This window comes from Chionomys nivalis, chromosome 8 (genome assembly GCF_950005125.1).
Source record: "Chionomys nivalis chromosome 8, mChiNiv1.1, whole genome shotgun sequence".
NCBI classification, from domain to species: Eukaryota; Metazoa; Chordata; class Mammalia; order Rodentia; family Cricetidae; genus Chionomys; species Chionomys nivalis.
In genome coordinates, this window is record NC_080093.1 from 26,929,683 (window position 1) to 26,950,066 (window position 20,384).

Consider the following 20,384-nt stretch of genomic DNA (forward strand, 5'->3'; position numbering starts at 1 on the left):
GGTCTGTAAACACAGCTCTAAGTCAGCCAGCCTCCCACAGAGTTCAAATAGTGAGTTGTTTATCAGTCATACTACAGACAGAAGCACTCTTAGTGCACACTTGTGTTTAAATCCATAGGTTTTTTTTTTTCCACAAACAAAAGAGGTATTGTATTGCCAAATGAATTTTTCTTCAGATGTCAGTGTCAAATCGTAGGAGTTGTTACCAAGAGGATCATTGAGTTGAGAAAGATTTGGAAAGTATATCCAGGCTTTTCAAAAGAGTACTTTTATGTGTTGGTCTTGGTTTCAAAGGATTTGGGTCACGGATTTGGAGCCAGAGGTGAATGTGTTCTGTGCTTGCATCTTGTTCTAATCTACTGGAATGGAAGAGATATCTATGACCACGCAGTCTCCAGCAGCTTGAAGCGCATGCTCATGAATCTGTGATTCCTTTTCCTGCTCTGTTTTGTCTTAGGAGAAATGGCAAAGCGTACCTTCTCCTCCTTGGAGGCATTCCTCATTTTCCTGCTGGTAATGATGACAGTCATCACCGTGGCTCTTCTCACCCTCTTGTTCGTCACCAGTGGGACCATCGAAAACAACAAAGGCAAGCATTTGGGGCTCTTCTGGATGTCCTTCCCAGACCTGTGGGATATTTCTTGATGGGTGGGTGGCACCAAGGTCTGAAATGGTGTCTTTCTGCTTCAGCTGCCTGTGAGCAGCCCGAGATGTCATCTCCCACTGCACAAGTTACGTTTTCTGCAAAGACAGCAACTTTTATCACTTTTACCTTTGTCCACAAATGGCCAGATAACAAACAGATACACAAGTCCTCTTAACTTTTCTTTTGATGTACTCACAGTTCAAGGTTCTTCTGAGTCTAGTAAGTCCACCTTTTGCTGCTAGGCCTTCAATCTTTACTTGCCTGTTGGTTGGCGTACTCTTCTACTGGAAGCAAAGTAGAAAACAACGCGAACCAATCAAGCCATCCTGAAACAGTAAAGGCAGGTTCTCAGCCTCAATCCCTACAAGGGCTGGCCCGTCATTCTGCCTACAAGGTGCACCTTAGCATGATATCATATTAGCTTAACTCACCAAAGATTTTGAGAGGAGATAGAAATTGTTTTGTTTAGATAGTGCCTGATTTTCTTGCTGCAATGTAGGAAGTAAGTTTGGTTCCTGAATGTAATGCAGGCTGCATTTCCAGGTAATATTATCATTGTGCCATTGGTGGGGCCTCTATTTCAGGGCAAAGATACATGGTGGCTGTTAGCTGAATAGAGAAGATCGATGAGGACTTAATGTTTTGATCACATTAAAGAGAGAGAGAGATAAAGAGAGAGCGAGAGAGAGCTGGCTTTAGGTAAAGTGGCAAAGGAGCCGGAAGTTTTCTCTAGTGTCCTTCCTTGTAGCCTCTTCTTTGTTTGCAGTGTCCTCCTTACCACGTCTTGGCACTGCAGATTCTCTGCAAACACAAAAGAGTAGGGTTCTCTGTTGCAGTGGTAGGCAAAGCAGACTCCTGGACAACTAGAAATGAAATCATCCCAAGTCTTACCATTGCTCAGTAAACATGGTTCCTAAAATTAGTGAAAAGGAGACTCCGGGGTTATTAGAAGCCACAGCATATTCTCAAAATGGCTTCACTTTTCTTGGTTTGTGTGTATGTGTGTGTGTGTGTGTGTGTGTGCGCGCGCATGTGCGTGTGCACACGCTGTGGTTTGGTGGTGCAGTTTAATAAGAATTCCATATAATTTTTTTCATCTATTTTCACAAAATTCTTATAAAGTTCTCACGTTGATGCCATTTTACACATTGAAACACGAAGAATGCAAAGAGCTTGCCTTCCATATGAGGCTTGGCCTTAGCTTGTATCACATTTCGATGTTGGTGGCGGTGCAGCAAAAGCAAAAGTCATGCTTCTCTCCCTGCAACATCTGAGGCTGTGCAGGAGACACGTGTGTTTGTAGCCCCGAGATACAGTTGCACGAATATCAAAGCCTCATCTGAGGTGGTGTGGGCACCAGATTCATCACATGTTCGCCATGAAGTCTCAGTTTGTCGCTTCTCCAAGTGTCGAGGTTCTTATTTATAAACTTGAGGCGATTATATCACCAGAGTTGTGAGGGTGGGAGCCTGGGCCCTGGAAACCCTATCAAGCTATGCTTGGTTATTCGTCCATAATGGGCCAATTAAAAAGACAAAGTCATACTGACGAGCATAAAAAGATTTATTCAATACGGTAACAGTGGGAAGAGGAACCCAGAGGGTCAATGACCCTTCCACCCCAAGTTCCCTAGCATGAGGGTTAATTTAAACACAAGGAAAGTGGTATGTGGAGCTGCTTGGTTACACATCCCGTCTCAGTTTGTCCTGTCTTGCAAGGTGTTCTGACAAGTTGTCAGGACAATGGGAGATCTTGTTCTAGCAGATAAGCTCCTGCCCCACCCCTGGCTGGCACCATGTTCCCACCCTTTTCCTCTCTGGAGCATGAAATTTCTGGGGACATTCCGATGACTTGCCGTCCATTGTTGAAGTAGCTAATAGCTAGGAGGACAGGCAAGTGTCCCTTAGGAATATCTTCACCACTGCCAGGTTGGTTACAGTTGGAGTTGTTGGTCTCTAAAATTTTCATTCCAAAGTTCTGGAATCTTGGAAGAAGCCAGATATCAGTCTCCAAGTTGTTCTGAGTGCCAGTGCCTATGACAATAACATTTAATGCTATGACTACTCCTGGCTACTGTCCAGCAGTAGAAAGACTAATGAGCAAAGGTCTAGATGTACAACATTCCCAACTGGAAAGAAAACCAAAGCAAGAGAGTAGCAGCGCTCTAGCTTTAATGTGTCTTCACATGGTTGCTGCACAAAACTGCACCAGGAAGCACCTTAAGCTCTTACTATAGGTGAGAAAGTCAGAGGGAATTAGATTAGGTTATTTGTTCCACCAATAACTGGGAGAATTAAATTTCAAAGCAAGAAGTTTGTGTCTGGCACTTGCTTTTTAATCTCTATATCATTTTGCATCCCCTGATATTCCTATGTGTTTATATGTTATAGACACACACATTCGGTATGGAATATGTGTGCATTAATGCATACACACATGTATTAGAAAAATGACATTGAGGTAGAATTATGTCACCAAGTATGCAATGACTCAATTGCATTAATGAAAGGCCTAAGCAGGCTAAGGACCAAAGCAGGGCAGTGACATTTGGATGACATCTTTGATGAGGAACTGGGCTAGAGGCAGGAATGAAGGAGATGGATCAGCTCGGAAGGGAGTGGTGGACAGCGTTTGATGGAGAGGGGAGCAGTGGGAAGTCTGGAGAGAGTGCAAAAAGAAGTCCAACCCAGCGCTTGGATTTAGGAGGCTTAGCAGCAGTCACTTCTACATGATCGGCTTGAGTAGGGTAGGAAAGTAGGAAAGGGAGGGACAAGACGGGCGACAAGGAAATGCTGGGGAGAAGTTGAAGTTGGAGAGTGTTTGCCAAGGCCTTGCTTTTTCTGAAACATCACCAGTCCAGGAGCAAGACGATGCTTTGACTTATGATTTCACACAGGCTCCCAGGTCTCACTTTCGATTTTATAGATAGGCAAATGCATTACCGTGGGCATGGTGGCACACAGCTACAATCCCAGCATATAGAAGGCAAAGACTGGAAGATCTTTGGGTTCAAAGCCAACTTGAATTCCATAATGAGACACGGTCCTAAGAAATGAGTGGACCAACTCAAAGCCAAAGAAAACTAAAAATGAGAGACAATAGTAAACGCCATCCTTGAAAACTCAAAACTCTGCCTTCTAATCACGGCCAGGGCATCAGTGCGATAAAGTGTTGTTTCTCAAATGTCCTGTTCTGTTTTTAGACTCCGGAAATCATGGGTCTTCAACCACCCAGGGCCCCACAGCCACCCAGACCTCTCCGATCACACACATTTCAGACCCTCCTCCAGCCACCCAGACCTCTCCAATCACACACATCTCAGACCCTCCTCCACCTCAGAACTTCAGTGGCTACTACATTGGTGCTGGGCGAGCAGACTGCACAGGACAAGTATCAGATATCAATTTGGTAAGTAAATGTCTGGGCTCCTTAAATAGGGCACGAAACAAGCAATTTTATTTTATTATGTGCTATCCTTCTTTTCTGATTATCATGTAATCGTTTCTAGCTTTTGTGTTGACATAGCTGCTGTCTAGCACTAAGAATACTATCTTATAAGAAAAACCGGTTTTTAAAATTCAATCACAAGTCTTTTTTTTTTTTTACTTGTATTGATTCTCTGTGAATTTCACATCATACATTCAGAGCCCACTTGTCTCCCTGTCCCCTCGCATCTGCCTTCTGCCCTTGCAACCTCTCCACAAAACAAAGTCAAATTTAAAAGAAAAACCAAAACTCAAAACAAAGAACTAAAACTAAAGCAAACAAAACAAAACAAAACAAAACAAAACAACCAAGAAGGAGGAATCTTACTGAAGGTGTAGTGTGGCCTCTTGAGACACACAGTTTACCCTTTAGTCTCTTCATCCTTACTTGCAAGTGTTCATTACCACAAGTCACTGGTCTGGCTAAAGTCCCCTGGTTGCTTTACTCCACCAATAATGGGCTCTCACTGGGGCTCCTTTTGGAGACCCTGTTGTTGTCCTGTGTCACGGAGATGCTGATGTTTGGGATCTGTAGGTTCATCCCCTTCACATGCTCCAACAGTTCATAGATTCAGTGGATGCTGGGGTGGGCCAACTCATAGCACTGGTTCTGGGCCTGGGTGGTGGCTGGGTTGGTCAGCTCTAGCTTTCTGTCATTGTCACTACCTGCATGAGCTCTCTAGCACTGCCCAAGCTGACTTATTCAATGCAGTTCTCCTGCTCTCGGGCTGTCAGATCTGAGTCCCCTGTAGATGGAAGTTTCTGTTCCACCCAGTCCTGTAGCCATTCAGTCCCCCCCCCCCAAACACACAGAGGCTTATATTAATTATATACTGTTTGGCCTATTGCTCAGGCTTATTACTAACAAGCTCTTATGACTTAAATTCACCCACAATTCTTGTCTATGTTTAACCACGTGGCTTGGTACCCTTTCTCAGTAAGGCATTCTAATTTTGCTTCCTCTGCATCTGGTAGGTAACTGACTCTTTGCCTTTCCTCTTCCCATTGTCCTAGTCTGGTTGCCCCACCTATACTTCCTGTCTGGCTACTGGCCAATCAGTATTATATAAAGCTAGTACAAGTGACAAATCTTTACAGTGCACAAGAGCATAATCCCACAGCAGTCGCCCTCACTCATATCACCAGGGCCAGGCAAGGCACAGGGTCCTCTCTCCTGTTTGCTGTAGGGGCCACATGAGGTGGGGGTGGGATCAGCTCTCCTGCTCTCACGCCCTCAGAGCTGGCTCACTTGGGATCCCAAACAACAGGGTAAGCTGTAGTGTGCTACCCAGGCAGAGCACAGAACTCACTTTGCTGGATGCCATGGCTTGTGTCGGACAGGGCTAGTTCTTTCCTTCTCATGGCCCTGGGTTAGCTCTCTCTCTTGCCGCAGGTAGCAAAGCGTGGAGGAGGGTCAGCTTTAGTGTACTGTCTGGACCTGGACGGGAAGCAGAGGCTGCTTTCTCCGGCACTGTAGTCGATGAGGATCAGGGCTAGCTGTCCTACTCTTGTGACCCCAGGGCCAGCCCTTTCACCTGCCACAGGTAGCAATGGGCAGAGGATGGAAGGGCATCTTTGCCTCACCCATGCCATCACATGGCAGACTAGCGGGGAGCTGGGTCAGTTCTCCTGCCCTTACACCCTCAGGATTGACTCATCTGTGCCCCAGTCCATGGGGTCAACTCTAGTGTGATTCCCAGGTGAGGGGTGAGGTCATCTTTCCCAAGTGTGGAGTTGAGTTCTCCCCTGAAGGGTGGGGCTTATCTATGACAATACCCATCAAGGGGCAGGTGATACCAGGGCCAGTGAAGGGTGGGGCCGACTCAACACAGCATGGTACCAATGACCCCAGTGATAACACAAGCTATGGGCATCACTACAGCCCATAGCTGTAACTGGGCCATGGAACCAGACACGGCCTTTGGTCTTGATGCCACAGGGGGGCTTGTGGGCTGGGGAGAGGCAGATCTGGAGAGGTGAGGGTGGTGAGGAATGGCCTGATGGGAATGGCCAGCTGACCACCCAAGTCCATGGAGATTCCTCGGCCTGGGCTGTAATCAAGGGCCAGCTCTTGTTCTCAGGCCCTGGCACAGCCCAGTGGGCATGTGTTGATGTCTGTGGCTTCTGTCATCACTGGGGGCCCTGCAAGGGCCTGTGGTAGGGATCACCATGTGTGGTCGTGTTTGTTGGGGTGTTTCACTGCTGTGGGGGGCAGCAGCTGGATAGCCTGCACTCATTCACCTTGGGTGATGGTGACAACCTGACCTGGGCTGCTACCAAGGACCATTCCTGAGTCCATGGTCCTGCTGCAGCTCCCCCGCCTTGTACTCTCTCAGCACAGTGGTGACCAACTGCCCAACATCAGGGCTCTTGATTGGGTCACTGGTGGACTTGACTAAACACTGCCCATACTAGCCATAAGGGATGGCATGGAGTTGTTGCCTTTTCTCTTTGCCATGCCCAGGCCTAGAGACCTCTGGCAGCACTTGGTATGATGGTACCTCCGGCACTGGGTATAGAGCATCCCCGCAGACCCTAAAGTCTGGGGTTTGAGGGAGTACTATCTGTGTCCATCCTACAAGTCCTTTTTAAAGTCAACTGATGATTTTTTTTGTGAGTGGATCCATACATTCTGACCTTTCCTATTTGGTAGTTTTGGGGTGAGAAGCCAGAAGATCTCTGAAAATTTGAGATTGGAAATCTCCCACTTTTAAAGGGTAGACAAATGCAGATTTTGTTTTTTTGCTTGTTTGTTTTTGTTTTTATATTTATTTATTATTTTGAGACAATGCTTTGCTAAATAAACTTTAGCTGGCCTGGACCTCACCACATAGACCAGGCTGACCTTGAACTCGTGAAGATTCACCTGCTTTTGCCCTCTCAGTGTTGGAATTAAAGGCAAGGGTCGCTATGTCAGCATAGACAAAGACAGCTAAAACTGTAAATTGAGAAAGGGCCAGCATCAAGCGCTTCCGTGACTCAGAGGCAGCCTGTCGTCTGCAGCATACCAATGGTGGAAATACCCACTCACCTCGCTGCTTGCCCAGGAAACAAGAGCAGGAAGTGGTCTGCTGGAATTTGCTCCCTTCTACCAAATACTCTTTATGCGCTATGGATTATGCCCAGCAGTCTGTTCGGAATAGTAACCTTGAACTATCAACCCTAACTGAACACTCTTATGAATGGGAAGGTGAAGGGTAGAGGTAGCCATTGGAAGACTTGGGTTTAGTCCTAATGGATGGCAAGAGAAGGGTCGCAGAGTGCACAGTCTTACTTGGCTTAGTCTAGAGAATGATGAACCGGTAAAAAGCTGAGTGAAGGTGGGGGGAGGGAAAACAGTTCCTTTCTTCTAAGACCTTAGCAGAAAAGCATCTCATCAAAGGCTTGGAAAGGCTCCCGAAGGTGCAGCCACATGCTCACTCCTCAGAGAGAAGGACTGACAGTCTGATCAGTACTCTATCTCGATTTTGTCTTCTTTGCTCTTTTTGGGAACACACACACACACACACACACACACACACACGCGGTCTCACTGAACCACAAAGTTGCGATGATTTTCTCTTTGTGTGTCTGAGCAGTCTCTCCTGGTATTACTGCGCCTGCCTCCTAGAGAAGCTCAATGACTTTCTCTCCTTTTAGATGGGCTATGGCAAAAGCGGCCAGAACGCACAGGGCCTCCTCACCAGGCTGTACAGCCGTGCTTTCATCTTGGCCGATTCAGATGGGTCAAATCGGATGGCATTTGTCAGTGTTGAACTATGTATGATTTCCCAACGACTCAGGCTGGAGGTAAGAGATGAAATGGCAGGGTGGGGGGTGGGGGCAGGGGATGGTCTGTGAATGCCCATAGTGGGAACTCCACAGACTTGCCTTCTCAGCTAAAGAGTATCTCCTGTCTTCGATGTAAGGTCTCGACAGCCTGGAAGACAATTACACAGGCAGATGCCCTTTGTTATTGAACTCTAAGTGTTTCTTTCCAAAATGGCTCCTCATTGTTAAGAATGCAAATGTTCTCTGAAAGCTTGCTATATACCACTCCCTTTCACACGAATTCTCACGTAGTCGTCCTTGTCAGACACCCCAGAGCACCGCCTGGTCACTCACCTCCTTCTCTAGTTCGCGCACGATTGAGGATTCGTGTAAGGAATCAGTTGAGGACTGAAATTAAGCTTTGCAAGGAGGTTGACCATGAACTGGTAATGGAATGAAATGGTTGATGGTCACATGAAGGGGCTGTTTTGTTAGTCTGGTTATTGTAAGATGAGTTGGAAAATTGCTTTGGTTGTTTAAAGAATCTTCATCCTTACACTACTGTAGAACGTGACAGAATTTGATCCCTCCTCCTCTGAATATAGAGATTGATATTTATCTGTGTAGACAGTTGAGGTGAGCAGAGAGGCACAAAAAGGGTCCTGAGTTGCTTGAGGCCTTAAGGAGCAGAGAAAGAGGAAGAAGGAAGAGAGAGGACCCCAGGCAGGAGGGGAAGGAGGGAGAAATCCAATGCAGCCATAGGCCCCTTGCCAGACTCCTAACCAGTTTTCAAGGCCTGATCCAGAGTTACTTTCTATGTAGGCTCAGATCTGGTGGTGACTGTGACCTGGGAGTGTGTGCAGACTCACCAGCATGAGAAAGAGGGAGAGAGGTGTAAGGCCGACCAGAGAAGTGACCAGGGATCAGTCATGTAGGCTGATGTTCTGTCATTCTCTCTTGTTGAAAGCTTTGCTGCTGTGCTGTGTGGAGGGGTTAGTGATGACACAGCCCGAAGGTAGCGTATGGTGTTGTCACTATTGGGAGTGTAGTGGGAGCCTCTCCCATGTGTAGACAGGAGGAGGGAGTTAAGTATTTTCCTCCCTCCTACATGAACAATACATCCCTGAGCTGGCTCTGCTATTATCCCCAGACAGAATCTTAGAGGAGAGGAGTCACCTTCCAAAATTAAGGCAGTTCTTAGCAAATGCTAGAGCTGGGTTATGAAAAAACTTCATTCTCAAAAGAGACATTAACCCCAGACCCTTTCTCTCAGACAGTGTCTCTTGTAGACTGTGAGGGCCATAAAGTCACAGTATAGCTAAGGATAACTTTAAACTTATGATTTTTCTGCCTCTACATCCTCTGCATACCGGGATTACTTGTGGTTTCTGTGGTGCTTGGGATTGAGCACAGGGATTTCTGTACACCATGCAAATACTCTATTCAACTAAGAAAGGCATCATTCTTTTAGAGAGAAAAGTGCTCCAATCACCCACTTTCTTTAAAGTATTTTGCTAGTGCTTGCAACTAAAGGACACAACTAAAGAAGTCACAATCCATGCCCCCTACATGGCCACCATCTAGTTGAGTCTTAGGAGGAAAGACTCACAGAAGCATACAGGTAAGCATGAATCACTGGAGTATAGTTCTCTAGTAATTATCTATTTCCACGTAATACAGTGGCCTAAAATGATAAATATTTACTATCTCACTTGCTCTGTGGAACTGGAATTCAGGACAAGCTTAGCTACATGGTTCTGGCTTGGTTCTCTTGCAATTATGAGGACGTCAAAGAAGAGCTACATTGAAGGCTTGACTGAGGAGCAAGATCTATGTGCAAGGTGGTTCATTAATGTGTTTGTTGGCAGGAAGCTTCAGGTCTCCACTCCAATCCTCATGAATTCTTGCAGGGTGGATGGAACAGTGATTTTCTGACCTGTTTCCAGAAGTTACACACAATTATCCTACTGTTCTGTATATTAATCAAGTCCATCCAAGCTTAGAGTTAGGAAATTCAGCTTTAGTACTGTGGTTTGTTTAGTTTTGGGGCAGAGTCTCACTATGTTGCTTAAGACTATTCAATTTGATGGGCAGTGGTGGTGCACACCTTTAATTCCAGGATGTGGGAGGCAGAGGTAGGTAGATCTCTGTGAGTTTGAGGCCAGCCTGGTCTGCAAAGTGAGTTCTAGGACAGCCAAAGCTACATAGAAAAACCCTGTTTTGAAAAAAAAAAGACTATTTAGCTCATTCTTGCTACCTCCTGCCCCAAACTTCCAAGTTCTGGGATTATAGAGTCTTGCTGCCATGATCAGATAGACTTCACTCTTTGAAGGAGGTGCTATGAAAGAATTTATGGATGTACAGTCTTTCAAGACTATTACAGGAGACAAAAAGATATGGAAATGAGAGCCAGGAAAGTTTTGGTAGGAGTAATACTTGACTGAGCAGAATTCTAAATGGCTAAAGTACAGAGCAAGCATGTTGCTTAGATTTTCGTCAGTTGTACACAAGCTTGGCTTATTTGGAAAGAGGTTTATGTGAATTGAAAAATCGTCTCCATCTTATTGGTCCTCAAGTTTGTGGGGAGCATTTTCTAGATTAATGATTGATGTGGACAGGGAGCAGCCTATGATGGATAGCTCCACACCTGAACAGATGGTTCTGGGTTATATAAAAAGAGTAGGCCAAGTAAGTCATCGGGGAGGGGGAAGCAAACCAGTGAGCAGTGTTCCTCCATGGCCTCTGCTTCTCTTCCTGCCGTTAGGTTCCTGCCTTGAGTTCTTCTTCTACCTTCTCTTCACAATGGAGTGCAACGTTAAGCTAAAATAAACCATTTCCTCCTTCACAAATTGCTTTTGATTTTTATCACAGCAACAGAAAACAAACTATAATAGTGAGATTCCAAATGCAAGGGACAGAATAAACAAAGAGTTGTAAAGGAGGGATACAGATGTCATTGGAGGGAACAGAAGAAATCCATAGAAAATATGGAGTCATGTATGTGCCTAGATGGGGCATTGGTTGTAGCTACAGGGAGCTTGGGATCCTAGATTGATTTTAATTATGTGGGTAATGTGGAATCTTAGGGAATGTTTGGGTGGAGTAATATCAACACAGTTTTATACAGGGTGCTTAATTAAACAGTGATGCTTCCTTTGTACTGGAATAAAGGGGAACTAGAGAGGAAGTCACAGAATAGTAGAGTCTTTAACATGGAGACTCAATTGGTGAGAATTTAGGTAGGAAAACAATAGTTACACTAGGTCAGTCAAACAGAAAGTATTTACAGAGTTTTAGAAGGTGTTAGGTGGCTGAAAGGAAAGTTAGGGTTTTGGGAGGGGTTGTCAGCCTCTTCCTGGCAATTTCCTCTGTATCACACGAAACTAGTCTTCATCCAATGGGATGACAGTGAGACTACAAGGTTCTAGGACAAGATAAATACCATGACCTGTGGGCATAAACACTAACTAGAACTCATGGTAAGTCAGTTGAAGCTGTGACAACAACTATTTCGCAGCCAAGAGGGAGAACCTGGTGATCGCCCGATCCTTGATGCAGGGAGCCTCGGCCTTGGGAGTAGCCAGTCCCACAATAAGCTGTCTCATACCTGAGAGACTGGGAACTTGGTAGTTTCTGGGTGTCTACGCAGCCTCAATCTGTCACTGAAGTCCTGTAAGGTTCTGGGAGAGCGACTAGTCCTCAGTCAATGACGGAAGCCTGGAAACCCGGGTTCTAATGTCAACACAGGGAACGACAACCTAGTGATCATGGAAAGCCAGATACTGTTAGAATAATCCATAAGAATTAGCAACCCTCCAACTCTTTGAGAGAGGTGCTATTATTATGGGATTAGTAAGAGAGAAACCAAGTTGCAGAGGATAGAATAACTTATCCAAGGTTATGTGGCAAGGAATTGTCAGAGCTAGGGTCCAAACTTAGGCCTCCTTGTGCTCATTACACAGGCTGAGCTCATTAGCCTTGCACCACTCTGCTCTTCTGAGAAATCCAAGATGTCTATGGTTGCCGTCTTTGGCAGAGTCCTGAGAAAAAGACAGACACTGGAGATGCAGAGAGGAATGCAGGGAGGTGATGGGTGTGATCTAGGTGCTCTTAGGTCAATAGTGGCTTCGGTTTAACCACGGCTTTCTGTTTTCACTCTCCCTGTAATCTGAGGCCTGGGGGAAGGCCTTTAATACCAGCCCACTTAATTTTCACAATCCGGTCCAAGGAAAGGTAGAAGAAAAATAAAAGCAGCTAAGTACGTGCCTTAAGCGTATTTATGATGCAGGGTTTTAGTCAAGTCTCTTTCTCGGCTCTAAGACTGAAGACATTTCCAGAGTGGAATGAGGATAGGGACAATCTGTAAGCGGTGTGGCGGGCCAGGAGACAGAACGCCCTTCTCCCTCTTCTGCTCCTGTTCCCAAGAGCATTCGCAGCAGGATGGAACAGAAAGGGAAGACAAAGAAGTGAGCAGTAAACAGGACTGTAACTGCTTTGTTCCGGGTAAATGCAGCTTTCCTTTCTTGAAAGTGGACCATGATTGTCTGTAGGAGTTACTTGCAGGCATGGCTAGCATATCAGTATTCAGCTCTTTCCCTTCAGTCTCTGCCAGAGGCTGTGCTTTAAGGTGACTGTGAGCTGTTCATTGTTCAGCAATCCAACATTCATATTTCTATCTTTCTTAAGAGCTCAGACTTGACTCAGCATGAACAAGTGTATTTAATTCTAAGTTAGAGTTTATTAGGGATGAGATAAATGGAGGGGGTGCTTTAAACTTGACTTTCACTCTGTGTTTTCCCCCACTTTCTTGTCCTAGTGGAGAACTGTGAGAACAACAGTCTTTGGTTTTAATCCAGCTCCATGGTGGGTCCAGTCACTGATTCTTTCTGACAGATTTTGTTTTCTCAATGACTGTGGTAGTTACTAGGTTCATAGGGGAGGGATGAGGCCTTGCTACTAGCGTCAAAGTCAAACAAAAGAGACAGAAACTTGCTGGGATGGAGCCGAAGGCTACTTTGTCAGAGGGTTGCTAGTTATAGCTTGTCATTTTCTTTCCACGGTATTGCTTATGTGAATGCGGCATGGTTAGGGTTCTCTAGAGGAAAAGAACTGATAGATTGGAAAATATTTTTTTAAAAAATGTATTTTATTAAATCACCTTCCTTTGAAACCGTAACAACAATTGTCTCACAGCCCAGAGACTGAGAACCTGGTGATCACCGGGCCGTTGAGGCAGGGAGCCTCTGCAGAGGGAGTAGCCAGCTCCACAGTAACTGACTCACATGAGAGAGACTGATAGTTTCTGGGTGTCTCAGCAGTCTCCATCTGGCACTGAGGTCTTGTAAGGTTCTGGGAGAGCTACTGATCCTCAATCAGTGATGAAAGCCTGGGAACACTGGTTTCTAACACCAGCAGAGGACTCTGGAGCAGCAGCAAACAGGGTAAATTAATTCAGCAATGAGAGAAAAAGGTGGAAACATTTCCTTGTCTGGGCTGCTACCCAAAGGCCCTGCTCACATTTGGTGTAGGTCTTCCCATATAAATAAAGGCAATTAAGAAAATTCCTTGGTTGAGGCTCTCTGGCAATTATTTCTTCTTCTTTAGGTTTATTTATTTTATTTTATATGAGTGAGTGTTTATCTGTATATATGGAAATATATATGCACAGTACCTAAAGAGGCCAGAAGAGGACACAAGCTCTCCTGAAACTGGAGTTATAGACTGTTATAAGCAGTCATGGGGGTGCTGAGAATGGAACCAGGGCCCTCTGCAAGAGTTGCTGGTGCTCTTAGTCACTGAGCCATCTCTCTAGCCCCCTATTCTGGTAATTCTAATTTGTGTCAAATTGATGGTTAAGCAGTCATCATATATGGTAACCTTGGGGGTATGGATAGGCTAATGAGGCAAAATACTTCACATGGCCTTCTGTTTTCCTTTAATGACCACAAATGGGAGCAAGGCTGATAGAATGCTTTAGTTAAGGAAGAAGACAGTAAATTGTTATCTCTACAGATTAAATGCATCACAGTGCACACACTCCTCCCCTGTTAGACCAATGGTGTGCTGAAACTGGATTGCACTAGTTCTTGAGAGGCGCCGCTAGTTGGTGCTTTGTGATTGATACTTTAAAAAATTTATTATTCCCTCTGTTTAAAATATTTTATTATGAATTAAACAATAATGACTTTTTCCCCTGGCCCAACCAGTTCCCCCCCACTCTCTTTCCAGTCCTTCCCTCTGCTCCCTTCTCCATCCCCTACTTCTGCTCCATTCCTTCCTTCTCCCTCTCCTTCCAAAGTGCAGGCCTTCCATGTATATCAGCCAGCCATTGATGGAGGAAGGTCATTGGTTAACTAATAAAGAAACTGCCTTGGCCCATTTGATTGGCCAACCCTTAGGTGGGTGGAGTAAACAGACAGAATGCTGGGAGAAAGAAGCCGAGTAGTGAGTCGCCATGATTCTCCCACTCTAGACAGACGCAGGTTAAGATCTTTCCTGGTAAGCCAGCTCGTGGTACTACACAGAATATTAGAAATGGGTTAGATCAATATGTAAGAGCTAGCCAATAAGAGGCTGGAACTAATGGGCCAGGCAGTGATTAAAAGAATACAGTTTCCGTGTAATTATTTCGGGGCATAAGCTAGCCATGCGGGCGGCTGGGTGCCAGGGACGCAGCCCTGCCGCTCTTATTACAACAAGCCATGGGAAATCAAGTTGCAGCAAGACTAGGCACCTCCTTTCCGGTTAAGGCTGGGGAGGCAACCCGGCAGTGACTGACACTTTTATGGTGTCATTGTAATGATGTGCCACTGAGAAGTAACAGTAATAGCGACTGTCAGGTGGTAGGTGATTAAACAGAATCATGGTCAATATCATATTACCATTTTTTTCTGTGTTTTCCTGATGTATGTGTGTTTACGTATACATATATGTGTGTTCATTGACTGACTAATGTAGTGAACATTTGCTAAAGTTCCTTTATCTACTGCTAAACAAAGAAATTCAGAAACCTAGTGGCTCAAAGCAGTACCCAGCTGGTTTGGCTGCAATCGGTGTCTGTTTGTTTAGACGCAGGAAATGGGGGGCTTCTCACTCATATATCTCACATGTTAGTGCTGACAGGATGGTTCCTTCCTATGTAAGTCCTCTGCTAGATTCCTGGGGTGACCTCACACGCAGAAGGTGGTTTGCTGTAGACCAACAAGTGCAATAGTCTGTGTCAAAGAACAGAGGATTCGCTATCTTGCAAAGCGAGGCTGCGAGGCCTTTGCTGAGTCTGGGATGCTTTTCCTGGCACAAGCAGCTTCTTTTCTTTCATTTAAACACTTGGCAAACAGAGCCGCTCTTTAGGGAGACCCCTCTTTACCCCTCACCATTTCCCTTGCCCTGCAATGTTTTCCTGCACGGAGTTCATCACTGTGCGGCATAACAGCACATAATTATTTTTGGCTTTCTCTTTCATTATAAGAAAACACCTTCACGGTTAAAACAATGTATTTCTGTCTGTGAGAAATGCTAGATTTTGAAAGAGAAATAGATGAGAGTTGTATTTCAAAGTCTTAGACCTGGAGTTTGATCTCTGTTACTCCTTAGATTAGTGGGAAAATTAACTTTTGTATATCAGTGTTCTCAGCTGAAAAATAAGATTGATAATAACTGCTTTGGGGGTTGCTATGAATATTTTAAATAATATAATGCACATAAAATGTCTAGCCAATGCTATACTAGCACATTGCAGGCCCCTGCAAAATGTTGGCATCTGTTGGCATCATTGCACTTGTTACTACGATAAGCAATGTGGAGGGAGGGGCCACTCGAAAAGGAAGTGGGTGGGGCAGACCTGTGCTTGAGCTCTTCAGAACCCACTTTCCTGCTGAGATGCCATGGATTCTTCTTAGTTCTATGTTTTGCTTTCGTTCAAGGTCCTGAAGAGGCTACAGAGTAAATATGGCTCCCTGTATCGAAGAGACAACGTTATCCTGAGTGGCACTCACACACACTCAGGTCCAGCAGGATATTTCCAATACACGCTCTATATACTAGCCAGTGAAGGCTTCAGCAATCGAACCTTTCAGTACCTGGTGTCTGGCATTGTTAAGGTAGGTGAAGAGCTCCCTACCGGCTGCAGTTCACCATTTGCAAGGATGTTTCGGAACTGTACCGGCTGCAGTTCACCATTTGCAAGGATGTTTCGGAACTGGTTTAGTGTGACACAGAGAAATTCCCTGGAGGATTGGGGTCTGAGTTCACTTTTGGTGTCTGCCTTTCTTCCTCTTTCCCAATGACACCTGAGGCAGACCTGTCTCTTTAGAGCTCTGAAACTAATATTCAGGAAATGATAGATCAATGGAGAGGAGGATGCTATAATCTCCTCCCCCAAAAGGAGAGAGAACACCTTAGGGACTCAGCTGTGACAGGGTTTTTATAAGGAGGGAAAGGAGGTGCTGTGGGGTGGGGGCCAGTATGCAGAAAGTCCACATGCTAAGCAAGTTGGGACTTTGTCCTCCCGACATCCCTTGTGGCTAGAGAAACTGGTGCAGGTAATATACTACTTTCTGTAAGTTAAACAGCATAGGAATTGTCGTGGTTTGTGTTAGTACACAGAATTAACAAAAACAAAAAGGTAGGATTACCCTTTGGCCATTGGGTATCGTATTGATGCAAAGAAATATCCTTTAGCAGTTCATTTCCTAATCCTTCAGGAGTAGCTTTTCGGGCACTGATTGACGCTCACTCTTGCATGACCCTATTCGGTTCCTTTTGTCTCCTTCCCTTTGCTTACTCCCATCCTTCATCAGCCCCCCACCCCCAATTCCTCTCCCATTCCTGACCTGGGCTCTTTACTCCTTCCTCCCTAGTTGTCTTCAAGCTTATCATTTCTTGTGTGAGATTCTATCAGTGTTCTCTCTCTCTCTCTCTCTCTCTCTCTCTCTCTCTCTCTCTCTCTCTCTCTCTCCTCTCTCTCTCTCCTTTCTCTCTCTCTCTTTTCTTTCTTTCTTTTTGCCTTTCAAATTTAGTCTCTCTCTCTCTCTCTCTCTCTCTCTCTTTTTCCTCTACAAAATTAACCCCACATGCAGAGATTCAGCTGACAAAGACAGGCTTTCCTTTACAATATTTCTATACTGTGTTTAGTAATGTGTTAAAGGTTTATAAAATAAATGTCATGGTTTGTAAGAAATATTAATTATAAAAGATCCCAGGAAAGTAGATTGGGAACTACATGCTACACACCTTATGAGAGTATAGTTTGTTTTGAGAACTTTTGTTTTAGTGTGTGTAAGTTAATATATACTAAGTTGTGATAAAAAATGTCCCTTCATGGCTCCCAGTTAAAGATGATTGAAAACAAAGAGGATGATGAGATCAAGGGGAAAATTGAATACATTTTGTTCCAGAGTGGTAGAAGTCAAGTCTCCCATTTTGGCCCTAAAATTATCAAATTTTTCATGACCTAGCAGACCACAGAGCCCAAGAGATGAAACTCTTGTGGGGTGTGGCTTATAAGTACCAAACATCCTTACCCATCACTTCCCTTCCCTCCAGAATGATGCTCGCCCCGTGAGTCTCCAGCCTTTCCCTACACTGGGGGCACATAAGAAACAATGGAGGGTGTCGGCGACATCTTCTGTTGGCCTTGCTCATCATCTCCACAAAGATGCATGAACTCACAACTCTTTATTCCTTTATTTTTTGAACTTTCAGAGCATTGAGATAGCACACACAAATCTTAAACCAGGCAAAATCTTTATCAACAAAGGAAACGTTGCTAATGTGCAGATCAACCGAAGCCCCTCTTCTTACCTTCAGAACCCACCGTCAGAGAGAGCGAGGTCAGTGGGAATCATCCAGACAGTGTAACTGTGTGTTTTTCACTGAACAGCAACAAAATCTAAGGGCAGAGCTGGTAAGTTCTAGGGTGTAGTGGGATCCCAGAGGAGTAATAAAGAAGATAACTTTAACATGTTTGTCTCAGGCAAGAAGAAGCAAGAAATAAATGTAGAGACAGACATGGATTCTTTCCACCATCTCCACACATTGTTGTCCATGGGAAACCCTGTGGAGGCTTGCGAGACTGTGACCCTGCAGGGAGTTACGGTTTTCTACTGTACTGCCTTTGGAGACTTCTCACCCTCTTTGTTGGGTCTCGGTTGCTCCGTCTATAAAATGGAGATTCCAATGTGTAGAGCACATCATCAATGAGCAGGGCTTATTCCATCTTATTTTATTATGTGTTGTCCAGATGCATCACCCTGGTCTACCTGACCTGAACAGGGAAGGTGAGAGAATCTGAGAGAAAGAGCCAGATAGGACACATCGTAACTAAACGGAGCAGCCAGCGGATGTGAGGACTCTGTGCTTTTACAGTGATGAGCCAGGCTTGTGAAGGATGAGAAGAGATGCGTGGGTACTGTGGCAGCTTACAGTGATATCTCAGTTCTACCTCGGCTGCTTGACAGATTATATCGGTCTAGTTGCCAAGGCTACTTATTTTTAGAAGTTATAATCTGATTTTCCTTGAAAAGATGGAGAATTCTGAAGTTTCAGGTCTTGACTGACCTTCGTTGGCAATCTCTGTGTCCTTCTGAAGAAATTCTATTGAAAGTTGGTATTAGTAGACATTTCAAACATAAATTCTGTTTGTAAGAGACACATCCACATTATATAATACTATGCATATGGTGTAAAAATGTATTTTAGCTTCAGTTAGTTGATCTAATGCCCCTACCACTGATCATAACTGTAAACTACTTATTTAGCTGAGGAATGAGATCATGGCTGCAGTGTAGGGCTGACCGCTCTTTACTCTGGAGTTCACGAAGAGGCATTAAATTTTATTTATTTATTTTTATTAGTGTGTATGTATGTGTGTGTGTGCGCATGCACATGTGTACATATGTGTGTTGAAAGAACTTATACCACAGCACGCATAAGGTAGCCAGAGGATACCTTCTGGGAGCTTGTTCTCTTCTTTCTTTTTTATGAGTTCCAGAGACCAATTTCAAGTCTTCAGACTTACCTGGCCAATGCCCTTATCCATGGAGCCATCTCCCCAACCCCTATTTTGTTAGCTTTTGTGTCTGCATCTGTTGTCAGTAGGAGCTTAGGGTCAGTTTCTAACAAACACTGACCAAGTTTCTTTATTTGGCTGACAGGTATTCTTCAGACACAGACAAGGAAATGGTAATCTTGAAAATGGTAGATTTGAATGGAGAAGACTTGGGCCTTATCAGGTAATCCATCCTCTTTCTTTCCCACTCTCCCTCTCTTCTTCCTTCCCTCATTCCCTTCCCTCCCTCTCTCCCTCCCTATATGAATGTCTTTTCATAATTACAGGGAGAATAAAAAGACACTTGATGAGCATTAAGCGCTGAGAATTAGTTGTATGGATAGAAATCCAGGCTTGGCATCAAGCACATATGGATGGATTCAGCCATGAGAACTTGGGCATGGTTCTTAGCCTCTAAGTGCTAACCACACTGCTTATAAATTAATCAAAAGAAAAATGACTCAAGTGAGGGATTTTAGTGGTAATCTCAGCATATATGTACCTGTCTCATGATATAAAGACCAAGTAGAGTTGTTTTGCTTTGATTTTCATGGTGCTGGATGGAGACGGAGCCCAGGGTCTTATGCATATTAGGCTTGCTCTACCACAAAGCTGCACCCCTAGGCTTTAAGGTTCTGAGACAAGATTTTATTCCATAGTTCAGACTGGCTTTGTCTTCCTGTGAAGCCCAGGTTGGTCATGAAATAGCCATCCTCTTGTCTCAACCTGAGTGCTGGTGTGTGCTACCATGGCTAGTAACACAGTAAATGTTACTGTTTCTCACTTTCTCAAGATCTAACATGCGAACTTCTGTGATGTATTTTCCTAAAAGGATAAAATTTAATACAGGACAATGCCCGCCCCCCCCCCCCCAGGGACAGAAGCTGAGCTGACATCACCCAAGGCTGGAAAAGAGGCAAAACTGCAGCTTAGCCCAGATTTTGACATGGTTTTGTGAAAGGGACATTATGCAGGAAAGCATAGGCCTAGCGTTCTTCAAAGAGAAGGCGTTTGTGTTCATATGCCATTTCACTCACTGCAGTTGAACTGATCTAGGAATTGAGTAGGTGGTCTAGCATTGGTCTAAACACTTTGACCTTCGGACTTAAGAGCTATAAAAATGCCCTCAGAAAGTTTCTGGGAATGCTTGGTGCTACAGTAAAGTATCTTGGGTTACCTCTGGGCTGTCATATTCTCAGCTATGTGACTTTAGAGATCCATTATGTGACTGTCTTATCCCAAGCTTACTATGGGTTAAAGTGAGAATCATGGCGACTCACTAACTCAGCTTCTTTCTCCCAGCATTCTGTTCTGTTTACTCCACCCACCTAAGGGTTGGCCTATCAAATGGGCCTAGGCAGTTTCTTTATTAATTAACCAATGAAAGCAACAGATTAGAAAGAAATCATTCCCACATCATGTATTGTGTTCATTAATGCTGCGAGGCATTGGGGTA

At 44.6% G+C, this 20,384-nt stretch overlaps 1 protein-coding gene across 2 annotated transcripts in view; it reads left to right on the forward strand.

Moving 5' to 3' along the window:
- The first annotated feature begins 462 nt into the window (after positions 1-462).
- Asah2 (N-acylsphingosine amidohydrolase 2) overlaps positions 463-20,384 on the forward strand; it is a 58,357-nt gene continuing 38,435 nt past the window's right edge. For both annotated transcript variants that reach the window (XM_057779284.1, XM_057779285.1), the window contains exons 1-6: positions 463-589; positions 3,849-4,054; positions 7,771-7,920; positions 15,804-15,980; positions 17,584-17,711; positions 19,035-19,112. In XM_057779284.1, coding sequence (XP_057635267.1) covers positions 463-589; positions 3,849-4,054; positions 7,771-7,920; positions 15,804-15,980; positions 17,584-17,711; positions 19,035-19,112 — 866 coding nt within the window. The remainder of the gene's footprint in view (positions 590-3,848; positions 4,055-7,770; positions 7,921-15,803; positions 15,981-17,583; positions 17,712-19,034; positions 19,113-20,384) is intronic.